The following is a 21700-nucleotide window of genomic DNA, read 5'->3' as shown; positions in this document are numbered from 1 at the left end:
GGAATTCCGATACCAGATTCAGAAGATCGCCGACCTCATTGCAGACCCCACACAGGGGTCGGGTCGGGTTTCATGAAACCCGACTTTGCCAAAAGTCGGCGACTTCTGAAAATGGCCGACCCGTTTCGCTCAACCCTACCGATGACGATTACTGGTTGGCCTGCCTACTGGATCCACGATATAAAGGAAAATTACAAAATATCATGCCACATGAGAACCTTGAGCAAATATTGGCTACCAAACAAGCAACTCTTGTAGACCGTTTGGTTCAGCACACAGCGGCGGTGATGGTTCTCACACGAGCCGTAGGGGGCAACATGGCAGAGGTGTTAGAGGTGCACAAATTCGAAGTGGCGTGGGACAGAGGGGTTTTATGACTAGGTTGTGGAGTGTTTTCGCAATGACCGCTGACACGACAGGTACTGCTGCATTGATTCAAAGTGACAGGAGACAGCATTTCTCCAGTGTGGTTACGAACTACTTTTCCTCCCTTATCGATGTTCTCCCTCACAGGTCATTCCCCTTTGATTACTAGGCATCTAAAATAGACTCCTGGCCTGAATTGGCAGAATATGCATTACAGGAGCTCGCTTGCCCTGCTGCTAGTGTGCTATCAGAAAGAGTCTTCAGTGCTGCTGGCTCAATACTGACCGAAAAAAGGACTCGTCTGGCTACCCGAAATGTTGATGATCTCACCTTCATTAAAATGAACCAATCATGGATTTCAAATTATTTTGCCCCACCTTCCCCTGCTGACACGTAGCTTGCCTGAAAAATGTCTTGCTTTTGGCCTCCTCTTACTGACTGCTCCAATTCCTCCATTTGCAGCTGCTGAATGTCCACCATAGGCCATTTTTATACCTCCATAAATGGGCTGACTCCCCCCACAGGGCCGTGGTCACCACTTGGCACCAGCACCCGTGCGAGTGCCGTTTGCCTGGACAGGTGGGTGTGCCCACTCTTGGGCGATGGCACTGGCACAGGGTCCCTCATAGTACAAAGAAGTGTCTCTGATGGTGGTGGTGCACAACCAACGTCAGACACACCATTGTAATATGAGGGGCCCTGTGCCAGTACTGCCGCCCACGAGAGAGTGTTCCCCCCTGCTCAAACAGTGCTCTACCACTTGCAATACTTACCTCTCCCTGCTGCACCACTGTGTAGTCTGTGCTGTTAAATCTTTTAATGGCACTGCCAATACAAATTTGTTGAAATGATAGATGATAGTTAAAATATACAGGGGCCCTGGCCTCCATTTAGACCAGTTAATACTTTGCGCCTACTACCACTGTCTGCTACTCAGCAGAGGAGCCCACCCCTGTACCTAGCTATGCCACCATTTTACTTATGAACAATTTTTTGACAGACATTTAGCCCACTTTATTATTTGGGCCTGCTAACTTTGTCTGCTACTCATTACAATTTTCCGACACTGAACAAAGCAATGCTGCCAGTTTACACCAGTTACCAATTTTGAACTGCATTTAGCCTACTTTTTTATTTTAGGCCTACTACCTGTGTCTGTCTGCGCCACTCAATAAAGCTGTCCTCCACTGAACAAAGCTATGCCGCCTGTGTACTCCAGTTACCAATTTTGAACTGCATTTAGCCTACTTTTTTATTTTAGGCCTACTACCTGTGTCTGTCTGCGCCACTCAATACAGCTGTCCTCCACTGAATAAAGCTATGCCATCTGTGTACTCCAGTTACCAATTTTGAACTGCATTTAGCCTACTTTTTTATTTTAGGCCTACTACATGTGTCTGTCTGCGCCACTGTCTTCCACTGAACAAAGCTATGCCACCTGTTTATTGCTGTTACCATTTTTTAACTGCTTGGAGCGTACTTTTTTAATGTGGGCCTACAAACTGTGTCTGCGCCACTCCTTACAATGTCCTCCGCTGAACAAAGCTATGCTGCCTGTGTACTCCTGTAACCAATTTTGAACTGCATTGAGCCTACTTTTTTATTTTAGGCATGTAGAAAAGCCGCGGAGACACCATCACGTGTTTCTCAATGCAAGCAATAAATAGCAAGAAAGATTTATTGCTTCCATGTTTTGGCATAGGTGGTTTTCCTTTTTTGGATGCTGCCCTTCCCGTGGTTGTTCATTCCCGGTGAAAGGGCAGCATCCAGAAAGGAAAACCACCTATGCCAAAACATGGTATCCATCCACAGACAGCTGTTTCGGGGTATTTGCCCCTCATCAGTGTGGAGTAGGAAACTGGCTATTAGGAGCAGTGCCTAGTGAAAAGTCTATAAACATAAGGATGAATGACCTCGGGGAGATCAAAACATCCAACACTGCGGAGACACCATCACGTGTTTCTCAACGCAGTGATCCAGAGCACTGCCCCATCCCTAAAAGGAAATATGCAAATGCATGTAGAAAAGCCGCGGAGACACCATCACATGTTTCTCAACGCAAGCAATAAATAGCCAGGGCTTTCACCGGGAAGCAATAACCACGGGAAGGGCAGCATCCAATAAAGGAAAACCACCTATGCCAAAAGATGATATTCATCCACAGACAGCTGTTTTGGGGTATTTGCCCCTCATCAGTGTGGAGTAGGAAACTGGCTATTATGAGCAGTGCCTAGTGAAAAGTCTATAAACATAAGGATGAATGACCTCGGGAAGATCAAAACATCCAACACCGTGGAGACACCATCACGTGTTTCTCAACGCAGTGATCCAGGACACTGCCCCCATCCCTAAAGGGAAATATGCAAATGCATGTAGAAAAGCTGCGGAGACACCATCACGTGTATCTCAACGCAAGCAATAAATAGCCAGGTCTTTCACCGGGAAGGAACAACCATGGGAAGGGCAGCATCCAATAAAGGAAAGTGTTTTCCTGGCCTCCACTCACTGCCAACTTTGATTCCCCATTGACTTGCATTGGGTTTCGTGTTTCGGTCGGCCCCCGACTTTTCGCAATAATCGGCCGATTTCACCCGACCCGACTTTTGAGAAAGTCGGGTTTCGCAAAACCTGGCTCGATCCTAAAAAAGTAAAAGTCGCTCAACTCTACAGACAACTCTGTCATGATCTCAATGGCAAGAGAACATAGCATAAGCATATATAGGAACTAGCTCTTGGAAGATGGGAACTGAGCTGACCATGAACTAAACCTAACGCACAACTAGCAGTGGCCGGGTAGCATGCCTACGTTGATTCTAGATGCCCAGCACCAGCCGGAGGACTAAATAATGCTAGCAGAGGAAAATATCAGTCCTAGCTCACCTCTAGAGAAATACCCCGAAAGGAGACAGAGGCCCCCCACATGTATTGGCGGTGAATAAAGATGAAATAACAAACGTAGTATGAAAATAGGTTTAGCAAATTTGAGGTCCACTTACTACATAGCAGAAGACAGAAAGGACACTTTCATGGTCAGCTGAAAACCCTATCAAAACGCCATCCAGAAATTACTTTAAAACTCTGGCATTAACTCATAACACCAGAGTGGCAATTCCTGTTCACAAGAGCTTTCCAGACACAGTAACGAAACTACAGCTGTGAACTGGAACAAAAATGCAAAAACAAACATGGACAAGAGTCCAACTTATCTAGTAGTTGTCTAGGAGCAGGAACAAGCACAGAGAGGCTTCTGATAACATTGTTGACCGGCAAGCAACTAACAGAGCAGCAAGGTTATATAGCGACTCCCACATCTTGATGGGAACAGGTGAACAGAGAAGATGAAGACACCAGTTCAATTCCACCAGTAGCCACCGGGGGAGCCCAGAATCCAAATTCACAACACAACTCCATGTCTGCTGTTGTGAACTATGTTTCTGGGCTCCCTCTGGTGGTCACTAACGGTATTGTGTTAGGCATGTCTTGTTGCAGGCCTGAGCTCCAGCTGTGTCGTTAAGCAGCGGGTGTTCCCTATTTAAGTCTCCTCCGGACTCAGTCTCTTGCCTGGCATCGTTGTATCCAGACCTATATGGTCTCCTCCGGATTCCTTTCAGTCTGTCTCATGCAAGAAAAGCTAAGTCCGTTTTGTATAATTTGGATCGTTTGCATTTTTCAGTGTCTTTGTCCAGCTTGCTTAATATTTGATTTTCTGGCTCGCTGGAAGCTCTAGGGGGCTGATATTCTCCCTCCGCACCGTCAGTCGGTGTGGGGGTTCTTGAATGTTCAGCGTGGATGTTTTTGTAGGGTTTTCTGCTGACTGCATAGTCCACTATCTATTTTCTGTCTATCTAGACTAGTGGGCCTCACTTTGCTGAATCTAGTTCATCTCTAAGTTTGTGTTTTCCTCTTGACTCACCGTTATTATTTGTTGGGGGCTTTCTATATCTTTGGGGTTCAATTTCTCTGGAGACAAGTGAGGTCTTATTTTCCCTCTAGGGGTAGTCAGTTCTCCGGCTGGCTCGAGACGTCTAGAACCAACGTAGGCACGTTCACCGGCTGCTTCTAGTTGTGTGTGTTAGGATCAGGTATGCGGTTAGTGCAGTTTCCACCTCCCTAGAGCAGTATTTATGTTTTTGCTATCTTGCCGGAATATCAGAGGTCCTCTACCACTGGGATCATAACAGTATGCCAGGCCGAAAGAAAATGTTTATTGCATCGCAGAAGCAGGATTAAAAAGAAGTTCTGAGTTTTTTTTTTTTTTTTTTTACTGCAGTTTGCCTAGCTTCTTCCATCCCCTTTTTCTCTGAGTGGCTGGAACTCTGCTGCAGATATGAATGTCCAGACTCTGACTTCTAGTGTGGATCAGCTTGCTGCTAGGGTGCAAAGCATTCAGGATTTTGTTATCCATAGCCCTATGTCTGAACCAAAAATACCTATTCCTGAGCCGTTTTTTGGAGATAGATCTAAGTTCCTGAATTTTAGGAATAATTGCAAATTGTTTCTGTCTCTGAAACCTCGTTCCTCTGGTGATTCCGCTCAGCAAGTTAAGATTGTTATTTCCTTCTTGCGCGGTGACCCTCAAGATTGGGCCTTCTCTCTGGCGCCAGGAGATCCTGCATTGGTGAATGTTGATGCGTTTTTCCTGGCACTTGGTTTGCTTTATGAGGAGCCTAATCTTGAAAATCAGGCTGAAAAGATGTTGCTGGCTATCTCTCAGGGTCAGGACGAAGCTGAGGTATATTGTCAAAAATTTCGGAAATGGTCCGTGCTTACTCAATGGAATGAGTGTGCACTGGCCGCAAATTTCAGAAATGGTCTTTCTGAAGCCATTAAAGATGTGATGGTGGGGTTTCCTATCCCTACAGGTCTGAATGATTCAATGGCTCTGGCCATTCAAATTGATCGACGTTTGCGGGAGCGCAAATCTGTTAATCCTTTGGCGGTGCTGTCTGAACGGTCACCTGATTCTATGCAATGTGACAGAATTTTGACCAGAGCCGAGCGACAAAATCATAGACGTCAAAATGGGTTGTGTTTCTACTGTGGTGATTCAACACATGTTATCTCAGCATGCTCTAAACGCCTAAAAAAAATTGTTAATCCTGTCGCCATTGGTACTTTTCAGCCTAAGTTTATTTTGTCTGTGACTTTAATTTGTTCATTATCTTCTTACTCAGTTATGGCTTTTGTGGATTCTGGTGCTGCTTTAAGTCTGATGGATTTGTCGTTTGCCAAGCGCTGCGGTTTTGTCCTGGAGCCTTTGGAAAATCCTATTCCTCTTAGAGGAATTGATTCTACGCCATTGGCAGAGAATAAACCTCAGTATTGGACGCAAGTGACCATGTGCATGACTCCTGTACATCAGGAGGTGATTCGTTTTCTGATACTGCATAAAATGCATGATGTTGTCGTTTTGGGTCTGCCATGGTTACAGGCCCATAATCCAGTTTTAGATTGGAAAGCTATGACTGTGTCTAGTTGGGGGTGTCAGGGGATTCATGGCGATTCTCCATTGGTGTCTATTGATTCTTCTACTCCTTCTGAGATCCCTGAGTTTTTGTCAGACTTTCAGGATGTATTTAATGAGGCCAGGTCCAGTGCCCTTCCTCCTCATAGGGACTGTGATTGTGCTATAGATTTGATTCCTGGTAGTAAGTTTCCTAAGGGACGACTCTTTAATTTATCTGTGCCAGAGCATGCCGTGATGCGGAGTTATATAAAGGAGTCTTTGGAGAAGGGACATATTCGCCCATCCTCTTCTCCTCTTGGTGCAGGATTCTTTTTTGTGGGCAAGAAAGACGGGTCTTTGAGACCTTGTATAGATTATCGTCTTCTGAATAAGATCATGGTTAAATTTCAGTATCCTTTGCCATTGTTGTCTGATTTGTTTGCTCGGATTAAGGGATCCAGTTGGTTCACCAAGATAGATCTTCGTGGTGCGTATAACCTTGAGCGCATAAAGCAGGGAGATGAATGGAAAACGGCATTTAATACGCCCGAGGGTCATTTTGAGTACCTGGTGATGCCTTTTGGATTATCGAATGCCCCTTCTGTGTTTCAGTCCTTCATGCATGACATCTTCCGGAAATATCTGGATAAATTTATGATTATTTATCTGGATGATATTTTGTTTTTTTCTGATGATTGGGAGTCCCATGTGAACCAGGTCAGGATGGTGTTTCAGGTTCTGCGGGAGAATGCTCTATTTGTGAACGGCTCAAAATGTATCTTTGGGGTACAGAAGGTTTCTTTTTTGGGTTTTATTTTTTCCCCTTCTACTGTGGAGATGGACCCAGTCAAGGTTCGTGCCATTCATGACTGGACTCAGCCCACGTCTGTTAAGAGCCTGCAGAAGTTCTTGGGCTTTGCTAATTTTTACCGTCGTTTTATCACTAATTTTTCCAGCGTGGTTAAACCTTTGACGGATATGACCAAGAAGGGTTCTGATGTTGCTAATTGGTCTCCTGCGGCCGTGGAGGCCTTTCGGGAGCTGAAGCGTCGGTTTACTTCAGTGCCAGTCTTGTGCCAGCCGGATGTCTCTCTTCCCTTCCAGGTTGAAGTTGATGCTTCTGAGATTGGTGCAGGGGCTGTTTTGTCGCAAAAAAGTTCTGATGGCTCCGTGATGAAGCCATGCGCCTTCTTTTCAAGAAAATTTTCGCCTGCTGAGCGGAACTATGATGTTGGTAATCGGGAGTTGTTGGCTATGAAGTGGGCATTTGAGGAGTGGCGACATTGGCTCGAGGGAGCTAGACATCGTGTGGTGGTCTTGACTGATCATAAAAATCTGATTTACCTTGAGTCTGCCAAGCGCCTGAAGCCTAGACAGGCTCGTTGGTCGTTGTTTTTCTCCCGTTTTGACTTTGTGGTCTCGTACCTGCCTGGTTCGAAGAACATGAAGGCTGATGCACTTTCTAGGAGTTTTGTGCCTGACTCTCCGGGAGTCTCGGAGCCGGCTGGTATTCTCAGAGAGGGAGTGATTTTGTCTGCCATTTCCCCAGATTTGCGACGAGTGCTGCAGAAATTTCAGGCTGATAGGCCTGATCGTTGCCCACCAGAGAGACTGTTTGTCCCTGACAGATGGACCAGCAGAGTTATTTCTGAGGTTCATTCTTCAGTGTTGGCGGGACATCCTGGGATTTTCGGTACCAGAGATTTGGTGGCTAGGTCCTTTTGGTGGCCTTCCTTGTCGCGGGATGTGCGTTCTTTTGTGCAGTCCTGTGGGATTTGTGCTCGGGCTAAGCCTTGCTGTTCTCGTGCCAGCGGGTTGCTTTTGCCCTTGCCTATCCCGAAGAGGCCTTGGACGCACATTTCCATGGATTTCATTTCGGATCTTCCGGTATCTCGGAAGATGTCTGTCATCTGGGTGGTGTGCGATCGTTTTTCTAAAATGGTCCATTTGGTGCCCTTGCCTAAGTTGCCTTCCTCCTCTGATTTGGTTCCTTTGTTCTTTCAGAATGTGGTTCGTTTGCACGGCATCCCTGAGAATATTGTGTCTGACAGAGGATCCCAGTTTGTGTCCAGATTCTGGCGATCCTTTTGTGCTAAGATGGGTATTGATTTGTCTTTTTCGTCGGCTTTTCATCCTCAGACTAATGGCCAGACCGAGCGAACTAATCAGACGTTCGAGACTTATTTGAGATGTTTTGTTTCTGCTGATCAGGACGACTGGGTTACCTTTTTGCCACTGGCCGAGTTTGCCCTTAATAATCGGGCTAGTTCTGCCACTTTGGTTTCACCCTTTTTCTGCAACTCTGGTTTTCATCCTCATTTCTCCTCGGGCCAGGTTGAACCTTCTGACTGTCCTGGGGTTGATTCTGTGGTGGATAGGTTGCAGCGGATTTGGAACCATGTGGTGGACAATTTGAAATTGTCACAAGACAAGGCCCAGCGTTTTGCCAACCGCCGCCGCGGTGTGGGTCCCCGACTTCGTGTTGGGGATTTGGTTTGGTTGTCTTCTCGGCATGTTCCTTTGAAAGTCTCCTCTCCTAAGTTCAAGCCTCGCTTTATCGGTCCTTATAAGATTTTGGAAATCCTTAACCCGGTGTCTTTTCGCTTGGACCTGCCAGCATCATTTGCTATTCATAATGTGTTCCATAGGTCCTTGTTGCGGCGGTACGTGGTGCCTATGGTTCCTGCTGTTGAGCCTCCTGCCCCGGTTTTGGTTGAGGGCGAGTTGGAGTACGTGGTGGAGAAGATTCTGGATTCTCGTATCTCTAGACGGAAACTCCAGTATTTAGTTAAGTGGAAAGGCTATGGTCAGGAGGATAATTCCTTGGTTGTCGCCTCTGATGTTCATGCGGCTGATTTGGTTCATGCCTTTCACGCTGCTCATCCTGATCGCCCTGGGGGTCTTGGTGAGGGTTCGGTGACCCCTCCTCAAGGGGGGGGTACTGTTGTGAACTGTGTTTCTGGGCTCCCTCTGGTGGTCACTAACGGTATTGTGTTAGGCATGTCTTGTTGCAGGCCTGACCTCCAGCTGTGTCGTTAAGCAGCGGGTGTTCCCTATTTAAGTCTCCTCCGGACTCAGTCTCTTGCCTGGCATCGTTGTATCCAGACCTATATGGTCTCCTCCGGATTCCTTTCAGTCTGTCTCATGCAAGAAAAGCTAAGTCCGTATTGTATAATTTGGATCGTTTGCATTTTTCAGTGTCTTTGTCCAGTTTGCTTAATATTTGATTTTCTGGCTCGCTGGAAGCTCTAGGGGGCTGATATTCTCCCTCCGCACCGTCAGTCAGTGTGGGGGTTCTTGAATGTTCAGCGTGGATGTTTTTGTAGGGTTTTCTGCTGACCGCATAGTCCACTATCTATTTTCTGTCTATCTAGACTAGTGGGCCTCACTTTGCTGAATCTAGTTCATCTCTACGTTTGTGTTTTCCTCTTGCCTCACCGTTATTATTTGTTGGGGGCTTTCTATATCTTTGGGGTTCAATTTCTCTGGAGGCAAGTGAGGTCTTATTTTCCCTCTAGGGGTAGTCAGTTCTCCGGCTGGCTCGAGACGTCTAGAACCAACGTAGGCACGTTCACCGGCTGCTTCTAGTTGTGTGTGTTAGGATCAGGTATGCGGTTAGCCCAGTTTCCACCTCCCTAGAGCAGCATTTATGTTTTTGCTATCTTGCCGGAATATCAGAGGTCCTCTACCACTGGGTTCATAACAGTCTGCCATCCAAGTGCCTGCCCATGTATGTGTATCGTCCCACAAAGAAATTACAGCACGCCTCTGTTCGCACAGCCTCTGAACCATGTGCAGTGTGGAGTTCCACCTTGTTGCAACGTCTTACCACTAGCTGTTCGATAATGGGACACCTCGTGTGCAACACTGGCAGCTGCGGATGGAGTGGTCGTGCGACTGCGCTCTGTGGACGAGCTTTCGCTTCTGGAGGAGGAGGAGGGGTGGCGAACGCCTACAGCCAACTGTTTCCTAGACCGTGGGCTAGGCAGAACTGTCCCACTATGGCTGTCCCCTGTGGACCCTGCATCCACCACATTAACCCAGTGCGCCGTGATGGACACGTAAAGTTCCTGGCCATGCCTACTGGTCCATGCATCTGTTGTGAGGTGCACCTTTCCACTGACTGATTGCCTCAGTGGATGGACAATGCGGTCTTTGACATGCTGGTGGAGGGCTGGGATGGCTTTTCTCGCAAAGAAGTGCCGACTGGGTAGGTCATAGCATGGTACTGCGTAGGCCATCAGGTCTTTGAAAGCTTCACTTTCAACCAACCGATAGGGCATCATCTCTAGCGAGATTAGTATAGCAATGTGGGCGTTCAAACCCTGTGTACGCGGATGAGAGGATGAGTACTTTCTTTTCTAACCAGATTCTCTTGTAGGATGAGCTGGACTGGAGAGCTGCACATAGTGGAACTAGCGGTGGTGGTGGTGGGGGATATGGCGGATTGAGAGAGGGTTGGTGATGGTATTCTTGATGTTGGCCTACATACAGTGTTTCCTACCAATAACCTTGTGATTTCCTGACTGCTTTGGACTTGCGATGATACCTCCACATTTGCTGCTGGTGGGGTCCTAACCGGTGGGCTGACAATGAGGGAAGCAATGTAGCTTTGCTGACTACCTTCATTCTGAGCAGGTGCACCAACGGTACGTGACGTTTGGTAGTTAGTCCAGGCTTGCAAGTGCATGCTGGTTAAATGTCTACGCATGCACGTTGTATTTAAATTTTGAAGATTCTTCCCTCTGCTAAAGGTCTTTGAGCATTTCTTACAGATAACTTTTGACTGATCATTCGGATCTTGGTTAAAAAATTGCCACACTGCACTCTTCCTATTATCGAATACATTTTCAGGCATTGCACGCTGTGCTACTTTCACCGGATTGCCACGCTGTCCTAAAACTGTTTTCAACATAAGTTTTTGGCCTGATTCGGGCCTGCCAGATGACAGCTGTTGCGATGTAGATGGCTGCTGCGGATCATCCTCCTCCGCTTGTGAGCTACTGTCAGCGGCACCCTATTCCCCCAATGGCTGGCAATCTGGGTCAACAACTGGGTCATCTATCACCTCCTCTTCAATGTCATGTGCACCTTCCTCTGTGTCACTGTGTAAGGTGCTATAGCGTTCGGGACGGGGCACCATAGTCTCATCAGGGTCAGATTCTGGCTCAGTACACTGCGAGGGCAATGTAGTGATCTGAGACAATGGAACAGCATAATAATCTAGCTGCGGCTGTGCATCAGTGCACTCCATGTCCGATTAATCTTGTAATGGGCAATTAACAATTTCCCTTTCTAACCCAGGCACAGTATGTTTAAAGAGCTCCATGGAGTAAACTGTAGTGTCGCTTGACGCATCCTTCACTTTTGATTTGGGTGAAGGACACAAGTAAACGTCTTGTTCCTGTCCGGGAGCATCCACTGACGACTCGCTGCTTTTATATTTGGAACTTTCTGAAGAGGAGGCGAAAGAGCTAGAGGCTGAGTCAGCAAGGAAAGCCAAAACTTTTTCCTGCTGCTCCGGCTTTAAAAGCTGTTTTCCTACTCCCAGATAAGGGAGCCTTTGAGGCCTTGTGTAGCCTGACGATGACGCTGGCTCAACACCTCCAGTCTTAAGTGCTATTGTGCTTTTACCACTACCACCAGATGTACCACCACCACCATCAGTACCAGCTAGCAACGACCGCCCACAGGCTCTTCCACCAGACTTCCTCATTTTTTGGAAAATGTAACCAAAATAACAACCGTTATATGGTACTGTAAAACAAGGTAGAAGTTGTATATAAACTTGTTGAGAATTTGAATCTCCCTTTTTTTGTTGGGGAGACTGAACCAAAACTCAGGCCCAGTGTATAAAACAACACAATGTAAGTGGCAGAAAGTGGCTGGCTGATATATGACAAACTAACAGGACTGTAGTATATCCTCTTTGTGAGAATTTGAATCTCCATTTTTTGTTGGGGAGACCGAACCAAAACTCAGTCCCAGTGTATAAAACAACAAGTGTAAGTGGCAGAAAGTGGCTGGCTGATATACGACAAACTAACAGGACTGTATTATATCCTCTTTGTGAGAATTTGATTCTCCCTTATTTTTGGGGAGACCGAACCAAAACTCAGGCCCGCTGTATAAAACAACACAATTTAAGTGGCAGAAAGTGGCTGGCTGATAGACGACAAACTAACAGGACTGTAGTATATCCACTTTGTGAGAATTTGAATCTCTCTTTTTTTTGGGGGGGAATGAACCAAAATTCTGGCCCAGTGTATAAAACAACACAATGTAAGTGGCGGAAAGTGGCTGACTGATATACGACAAACTAACAGGGCTGTAGTATATCCACTTTGTGAGAATTTGAATCTCCTTTTTTTGGGGGGGAGACAGAACCAAAACTGAGGCCCAGTGTATAAAACAACAAAATGTAAGTGGCAGAAAGTGGCTGGCTGACATACGACAAACTAACAGGACTGCAGAATATCCACTTTGTGAGAATTTGAATCTCCCTTTTTTTTGGGAGACTGAACCAAAACTCAGGCCCAGTGTATAAAACAACACAATGTAAGTGGCAGAAAGTAGCTGGCTGATAGACGACAAACTAACAGGACTGTAGTATATCCACTTTGTGAGAATTTGAATCTCTCTTTTTTGGGGGGGAGACTGAACCAAAATTCAGGCCCAGTGTATAAAACAACACAATGTAAGTGACAGAAAGTGGCTGACTGATATACGACAAACTAACAGGGCTGTAGTATATCCACTTTGTGAGTATTTGAATCTCCTTTTTTTGGGGGGGAGACAGAACCAAAACTGAGGCCCAGTGTATAAAACAACAAAATGTAAGTGGCAGAAAGTGGCTGGCTGACATACGACAAACTAACAGGACTGCAGAATATCCACTTTGTGAGAATTTGAATCTCCCTTTTTTTTGCGAAACTGAACCAAAACTCAGGCCCAGTGTATAAAACAACACAATGTAAGTGGCAGAAAGTGGCTGGCTGATATACGACAAACTAACAGGACTGTAGTATATCCTCTTTGTGAGAATTTGAATCTCCCTTTTTTGTTGGGGGGAGACTGAACCAAAACTGAGGCCCAGTGTATAAAACAACACAATGTAAGTGGCAGATAGTGGCTGCCTGATATACGACAAACTAACAGGACTGTAGTATATCCACTTTGTGAGAATTTGAATCTCCCTTTTTTTGGGGGGAGACTGAACCAAAACTCAGGCCCAGTGTATAAAACAACATAATGTAAGTGGCAGAAAGTGGCTGGCTGATATACGACAAACTAACAGGACTGTAATATATCCTCTTTGTGAGAATTTGAATCTCCCTTTTTTGGGGGTAGACTGAACCAAAACTCAGGCCCAGTGTATAAAACAACACAATGTAAGTGGCAGAAAGTGGCTGGAAAATATATGAAAAAATACAAGGACTGTAGTACAATTTCAATCTCCCTACAATGATCTCAGGACAAGTATGGCAGCAATAAAAAGGACTGCTGCACACAAAAGTGTGGACAAATAAACAAGATAACTGTGCAGAAAGGAGCAACAGGATTTTTACTTTTAAAAAAGCAGTTGGTTTGCACAGCACCGTGCAAACAGCAATGCAGCTATCAGGGAGCCTTATAAGGCAGCCTAATAAGCTACAGAGCTGATGCACAAAAATATAGCCTCCACTGTCCTTGCAAAAAAAAGGTGGTGTTGGACAGTGGAAATCGCTACAACACAAGCGGTTTGGGGGTTAATCTTCCCTCCCTAACTATATCCCTCATTCTGATGAAGCTGCTGCAACCTCTCCCTATGCTATGATCGGGAGAAGTAAGATGGTGGTCAGCATGCACGCCCCTTTATACCCCCTGTGACGCCGCAGAAAGCAATCCAATCACTGTCATGCCCTTCTCTAAGATGGTGGGGACCGAGACCTATGTCATCACGCTGCCCACACTCTGCGTCCTCCTTCATTGACTGAAAAATGGCTGTGAAAGCGTCATATGAAACGCGACTTTGGCACGGAGATCACCGACCGCATGGCCGATCCCACACTAGGATCGGGTCGGGTTTCATGAGACCCGACTTTGCCGAAAGTCGGCGATTTTTGAATTTGTCCAATCCGTTTCTCTCAACCCTATTCATCAGTCCATGATCACAGTCCATCATCTTCAACCCACTTGGGACATCGAGTCGTCCATCCCTTCTCCTCAAAATTTCATCCTTGTGGCAAGGATATAGTCCATAAAATCCTGACCCGGCTAGAACATTAGGCCATCCATTTCCTCCCCTCCCCCTTTTTAAAAACAGTACCATCAATTGCACAATGTCGCTCATTTGTCAAACTCACAGTCTCTTGGAGTAAAGTTAATAGAAAATATGAGGCAGGGTCCAGGGAGAAATGGGACAGAATCTCAGTGCACAATCCTCAGGGGCAGAAAAGGGTGTGAGACCCCTTTGGCCATTCACACTCCTTTAATCCAGCAGGATGATGCGCAAGCATGTTCAAAATAAAACTGGGGGGGCACAAACTGTTCAGCCATTCTGGTCAACACCAGTGATCCTGGTCACTGTCGGGCCTTCTGTCCCAGGTACATGGAACGGTTCCTTTTCTTGTCCTCATGTGCAACGAGCACAACTGGGTCTTTCCAAATCAGATTCCTCTTTTCCCTTCTGGTTCAGGTATCCACATTTTCTACTCCTTCCCTTTTCCTTTCAGCCCAGGCTCCTTAGGTCCCTCACAAGCTGCCGAATACTGGCTCTCCCTTTCTCTGTCCTCATGAAACCCGCATTCTTGCTATGTGCCTTGACTGCCCAGTGGACCCATCCCTTTCCAGGCTGTAAGCTCTTTCTTCTGCTGCGTTAGCCTGCTCTGGTTCCTCTACTCCTCCGGATGCGCAATCGATTCCGCCATCACTTCTTCATATTGCTCTCTCTTTTCCTCACTCACCAACAATGGCACCAGCCCATTCTGCCGTGGGTGTGCTTCTCCGCAGCTCTACCTCTGCTGGCCCCTTCCCAAGCTGGATGGATTTTTGCGCTCTTTTCACCCTCCAACGCCCATGATGGGTGAAGCTTCCTCTGCCATGTGTGCCACCATCTGCCATCCTGAGCCTAGCTGTAGGCACCATTTTGGTTTTCACAGTAACCTTCCTCACATCCATCAAATTTTCTTGATGCATGATTCCATCCTGCTGACTACGCCAAATGTAAAGTGACTAATGCCTGTAGCCGTGGACGAGCTGCTGCTCCATAACGCCCTTGCACTTTACAGGAAAATCATGTCTCTGTCACAATATGATACCAGGTGTGGGATGCATCACACTCACTTGTAGGCTGCAGGCATAAATTTTCACCAGGCGTCCATTTTAAGGAGCTGCTGCACAAATCTCAGGGGACACGCAGTTTGTTGAAACAAGCAAAAGTTTACTGGACAGTTCAAGTTCATAAGATTGCAACACGCAGTATTGGGCACAACATTTCTTGTTTCCTTACTACAGTGCATCTTCAGAATTATTATTCATTACTCCTGGACTGGCTCTATATTTACTGTTCCTGTCAACCCCAAGGATCTCTCGTCCAGACTGGTAGTGCACCCAGGATCTGTTACCGTTCCCTCTAGCTTTCCCACGACCCTAGTCCCCTGTATGCTGACGATAAGGCACTCTTCGTATTACATCTATCGAGCCTTGAGTTATGGATGTTGCAGGAATGTCCACAAGGGATTCCAGTAAGGCTTCCCACCGCCACTAGCCATAGATGCTTGCCCACTGCAACTTGAACTTGACCTTGGTTACTGTACTTCCCTATTTGATCTGCTATCAGAAAGCAGTCTATTTTTACTGGGCCTTGCCACTCCCACTATGGGATAGTCCCAAACTGTAAGTATGTCTGTCCCTATGTCGGTAGCTGACAAATATACCTTTACAAACATTATGCATTGCATTTGCATATATTAAACATACTACACTTATACTGCTTACCAAAGTCCTGTCTTATCCTATGGTCACAGCCTTATGTCCTAAAATCTAACCTATGCATTATATCAATTATCTTATACTTTACAATTCCTGCATTCTTAACTGCACCCTATTCCTGTTATACTAACAATACTTGTTCCCCATGATACAGTGACCAGTTGTAGGATTGTACTCACTTAGGTGTAGCGGGAGGAGAACAAGAGGCTTGTTCCTTTAAAAGTTAATGTGGGTTTATTGCTTCATAAACCCAGAAGCAAAAAGAGAAAGTAAAAAACCTCAGGCAAAACAAAGTATAAATGTCCATGGCAGGGCTTTGCTGCACTAGGCCTGTGGGCACACAGGCTGGGGTAGTGTCCAGTATTCAGGCTCGGACTGGAGCCACACAACAGGAGGCCTTCTCCCTCCCAACACACATCCCATGTGCCAAACAACAGCCGCCATTATATAGGCTGTAACCACACCCAAAGGTGAGGTATGTGGGTAGCCAGACCTGCCCATCTCTCAAAGCTACCCGCAACTCGTACCTGTGGTGCAAAAAAAGAACCTCTTAGTTGATACTGCCACTGCTATGCACCACCCTAGTCTCTAGATTACAAGTGCCTGGTCATTAATAACTCCCTGGGTGGAGGTCTAGCTCTTAGCACTCTCACCATATGGTAGCATGTGAGCACCGCATCCCCTTCATTGCTTCCACTGTTTCGTGCAGTACATCTTTCTTTTAGTGGGGGCTGTACCTGGTGTTGCAGTTCATGACAGGCCATCAGTTTCAAAGAACCAGAAAGCATTTTTTTTTCTTATAATGTTTAAACAGAACTGTATATCTAGCATTGCAAATTAATGTACAAAATTGAAGGACTTTTTGGGATGAACATAAATTTATGCCCACTGTCAGGATTTCCCTCTGATGAAACCTCTAGCATAATGCACATTGTCAGGATTCAGTAATTCATTGTCAGTGCAGAAATGTATATTCAAGATGAAAATTACATTTAAATACTTTAAAGCTCTACTATTTATAACTATATATAATTTCAAGGATTCCTTTGTTTATATAAGCAGGCTGTAAAGGATACTTTACCTCTTCCTTCCGTTGTTTAATGGATTTTCTCAAATTGGTTCACATCAAACTGTTTCTATAGATATTTGTGTATAAAATTAGAGATTTTGTGGGCAAGCCTATGAACAACTAGAAAGAAAATGTAAAGATTTATTAACTGATCTACTTTGGGGTGTTGTTTTAATGACTGAAGCAAAAATAGCTCCTGCATTTGGAATATTAATTATTATGTCTTCTCTCTCAGTAAACAGGAAGCTGAAGCCTTAGAACGAGAATTGCTGGAAGATTACCGCTTTGGGAAGCAACAACTTATTGAGATATTAGGACACAGCTGTGCAATGGCAGTAACCAAGGTCTGTACTGCAGAGAAATGTAATCAGATCACTAGTTACTGTCCTGTACAATATGTATAGAATGTTAAAACAGCAAGGGGGACACAATTAAATACAGTAATTTTGTAACACACTTATGGAAACCTAAGCTACTACTTCAATAGTCACAAGAGAAATATATTATATAGTGATCTTCAAATGATTTGCTATGCATCCAATATCTGGGTTGGTCAGATGACTAATTGATATCAGTTTCCAGTAATTTTCATCAGTGTTTCAACCCAGTAAATTGGATCTCTCTTGAGAATTTAAATAACATTTTTAATGAAAAATATTGCAAAAACAGAGAAGTTCATACGGTATATCAATAGTTGGTCCATGAATGAAGAAAGAGTGGGATGGCACTCAGTGTTCTGTAAAATCCCCAGTTTATTGAAACATTAAAAAATCTTCAGCAGGGGAGCAATGTGTGGGATTTTGTCCTTGTATCCCACACATTGCTCCCCTGCTGAAGATTTTTTTAATCTTAATATATACTTACCTTGTAATGTCTTCACATCCTGTTCTGTCCAGATGTGTCTGGATCCCGGAATTCGAAGCAGCAGAAGTTCACCGACCGCCATATTGGGACACCCAATTGATGGGGTCTCAATATGGTAACTGCTGGTGGTACCAGCTTCTTGCGCAGTACCACCAGCGGAACACCGTCACACCACACACACACTATATACACTGTACGCGCCACACACACACTGTATATGCTGTATGCACCACACAAACACACTGTATATGCCGTACATACCACACACACACACTGTATACGCCGTACGCAGCCTCTTGCGCGGCACCACCAGCAGAACACCGTCGCGAACATGCCGCTGCCGGGATCAGCCGAATGATTCACTGACCGCCACCATCTTTGTACAGGAGGAGCGCATAGCACATGGGGTAGACAGGTCAAAGAGGAGAGCACAGACAGGAGAAGTCAGCACATGGGGAAAGAGAAGAGTGGATAGGTGGGTGAGAACATGGGGGGAGAGATTCTCATTACCGCCCTCCCGATGCGATAGCATCAGGCCTCCATCTAGTGTTTCAATAAACTACGGATTTTACAGGACGGTGAGTGCCATCCCACTCTTTCTTCATACATGGACTTTTGGTGATGTTTTTTCTGGATTGAGCACCTGTACATCCGTGCATGTGAGCCTGCAGCGTTTGTGACCCCACAGGTGGGTTGGTTGATTTGGCGGTGCAGCAGTGCAGATTGCTTGTCGCTTTGCAAATATCAATATTTGGAAGTATATATGAAGTGAAGAAAGTATAACCTAAAAGATTTACTTTTATTTGGCAGGTGTATCCATTGAAAGCACTTCCTAAAAAACAACCAACTGTTTTGATCATTTGTGGCCCTGAACAGAATGGTGCTATTGGCTTGGTTTGTGCTCGAAACCTACGCGCATTTGTAAGTGTCCATCCAAATAAGCAAATGCATATTATTAACTTTTATCTTCTCATAGAAAGGAAAGGGAAAGTTTTAACAATTTCTTTTTCACTTACATTTACACACAGCTACAGTATATTCTTCCCCTAATGCATCATATAATATCTATGGGAAGGAGGGGGCTCATATTCAGTCACATCCAAAGTTGTGATTAATGCATGAAATGCGTCCACTCATAGAGATAACTCAGAGAATAACCTTGACTCTACATTATGATTATATATTCATAGCCATTATACATTATGCATCTTTTGTAGAATTAATGGTGCGTAACATAAATTTCGTAAAATTATTAGTGATAATTTTATAAATGGATAGATATTCTAAGCAGAGGTCACACTACACATTTCACAGAAGAATGCTCCGCTTAGCATTTTAGAAGAGCATTTTTCAACCGAGATGGAGAGTGTAATCTCCAATTACTCAACTTGTAATACATATGCATAACAAAATGTTAAGAGCTCTCTATTTATGCAGGAAAACATTGTTATGTCCTATTATGCTTCCTAGCTGTAACCCTATATTCCTGAGCACAGTAATAGTGTTCCCACACAGTAGCAATGCATCATTGGGCCTCTTTAAATTAATAATGCAACCTTTGCGCCTCCACACACTAATGGTGCCCCTTCTGTGTCTCCACACAGTAATAATGCCCCACACAGTAATAGTGTTCCTATTTTGCCTAAACAGAAATAGTGCTCCACATTTGACCTCTAGATAGTAATAGTGGTTCCTCTGCTCCTCCACTTTGTATTAATGCCCATTGTGCTTTAATAATGAAATAATGCTCCATCTATGACTCCACATAGTAATTTTATAGCAATGGTGCCTCAATGTGCCTCTATATAATAATGACCAACTGTACTTCCACATAGTAAAATTGCCCCCACTGAGCGTCTACACAGTAATAGCATCTCTATTGTGCCATTGCGCCTGCGTATGGATAGGCCTCTGTATACTCAAAGGACCCCATCTGTGCCCCTACATTATAATATGGCAACCTCTGTGCCTCACCTCACTCTGCTCTTATGAAGAGTAGGGATTTTCTCTTCCGTGTACTGGCATTTTGAAGCTCGGTGCATGTGCCCACAATTGATGTCAAGTGTATCAATATCATCAACATAATTAATATTTCACTGAAGTACCGGTAGTCATTTGAAGATTCTCAATTGAAACATTGAATTATATTTCTTACTAGGGTAGGAAGAGAGTCTGGTCCTTTTACCCCACTTTCTAAGGCTAAGAACCATGTTGTGCCATTATGGAGAGTGGTAGTAGGAATTTTTATCTTAGCTATGTACTTCAATTGAAAAGGGATTTCTTTAGCAGCATGGGATAAATCTATATGGTTATTAACTAAGGTAACATTAGCCTTGGTGCCCAAGGGAGACCAAAGCCTAGTCTTCCACTTCCACTAGGATATGACATAACAGTATGCATTATTCTTTTACTGTGACCGATTATCTTTTTGCTTTATTGCTTTATTAAGTCTGTTCTATGATATCACTGTATTATTTCTGTAGCATTGTGCATCTCCTTGTATTATGATGTAGTATATATGATACCTGTGCTATGACATCTCTGTGGTTCCCAGAATTTGTGTCATCCCTATTATTTTGGTAAAATCACTATTTACATTGTTGTCATCATGTGACATTCTTTTGCTATTACATCTATGTTTCTTATGATGTTATCTTAATTTTTTGATATACTGCTGCGATATCCATCTTGTAATACCGTGACCATGACTACCGTCCTGTGACATTTAGGCTACTTTCACACATCAGGTTTTTTAATTCCGGCTGTTTACGGCTCTTTAGAGAAAAACCGGAACCGGTTGTATTAGCACCGGATTGCGCCACATGGCCCAGCGCTTTTTCCGGATCCGGCTAAAATTCCGATTCCGGCGTCTGGAAAAAACGTCTACTGTAACGTTTTTTGTCTGCGGCAAAAAAGCCGGAAGGGCCGGATCCGGCCCTTCCGGCTTTTTGCTACAATGCATGTCTATGGACGCCGGATTGCGCCGGATCAGGAAAAAGGCGGATCCGGCGGCCTGATCCGGCTTTTTAAACTGAGCATGCTCAGAACATATTGACCTGCCCCCAGGACACATATATAAACCAATGCCATTGAGGCCCTCACTCATTTCAAGCCATACTGCCAGCCAGAGAGCCCATACCCTGCCAAGAATCTTCCAGACCCTGCCAAAAGAGCCACCCAGAGAGCGGAGCCAAGCCTGCCAGAGAGCGGAGCCAAACCTGTCAGAGAGCGGAGCCAAGCCTGCCAGAGAGCGGAGCCAAACCTGTCAGAGAGCGGAGCCAAACCTGCCAGAGAGCGGAGCCAAACTTGCCAGAGAGCGGAGCTAAACCTGCCAGAGAGCGGAGCCAAGCCTGCCAGAGAGCGGAGCCAATCCTGCCAGAGAGCGGAGCCAATCCTGCCAGAGAGCGGAGCCAAACCTGCCAGAGAGCGGAGCCAAGCCTGCCAGAGAGCAAAGCCAAACCTGCCAGAGAGCGGAGCTAAACCTGCCAGAGAGCGGAGCCTTACCTGCCAGAGAGCAGAGCTAAACCTGCCAGAGAGCGGAGCCAAGCCTACCAGAGAGTGGAGCCAAGCCTGCCAGAGAGCGGAGCCAAACCTGCCAGAGAGCGGAGCCAAACCTGCCAGAGAGAGGAGCCAAACCTGCCAGAGAGCGGAGCTAAACCTGCCAGAGAGCGGAGCCAAGCCTGCCAGAGAGCGGAGCCAAACCTGCCAGAGAGCGGAGCCAAACCTGCCAGAGAGCGGAGCCAATCCTGCCAGAGAGCGGAGCCAATCCTGCCAGAGAGCGGAGCCAAACCTGCCAGAGAGCGGAGCCAAGCCTGCCAGAGAGCAAAGCCAAACCTGCCAGAGAGCGGAGCTAAACCTGCCAGAGAGCGGAGCCTAACCTGCCAGAGAGCAGAGCTAAACCTGCCAGAGAGTGGAGCCAAGCCTACCAGAGAGTGGAGCCAAGCCTGCCAGAGAGCGGAGCCAAACCTGCCAGAGAGCGGAGC

General features: G+C 45.6%; 1 protein-coding gene across 1 annotated transcript in view; it reads left to right on the top strand.

Moving 5' to 3' along the window:
- Window positions 1-21700, top strand: part of YJEFN3 (YjeF N-terminal domain containing 3) — a 599789-nt gene that overhangs the window by 417972 nt on the left and 160117 nt on the right. The window contains exons 2-3 of the mRNA XM_077252326.1: window positions 17089-17197; window positions 18528-18638. Of these exons, the coding sequence (XP_077108441.1) occupies window positions 17089-17197; window positions 18528-18638 (220 nt within the window). The remainder of the gene's footprint in view (window positions 1-17088; window positions 17198-18527; window positions 18639-21700) is intronic.

Source organism: Ranitomeya variabilis, chromosome 1 (assembly GCF_051348905.1).
Source record: "Ranitomeya variabilis isolate aRanVar5 chromosome 1, aRanVar5.hap1, whole genome shotgun sequence".
Classification (NCBI taxonomy): domain Eukaryota; kingdom Metazoa; phylum Chordata; class Amphibia; order Anura; family Dendrobatidae; genus Ranitomeya; species Ranitomeya variabilis.
Note: the sequence above shows the minus strand (reverse complement) of the source record. Positions and strands in the feature narration are given on the sequence as shown.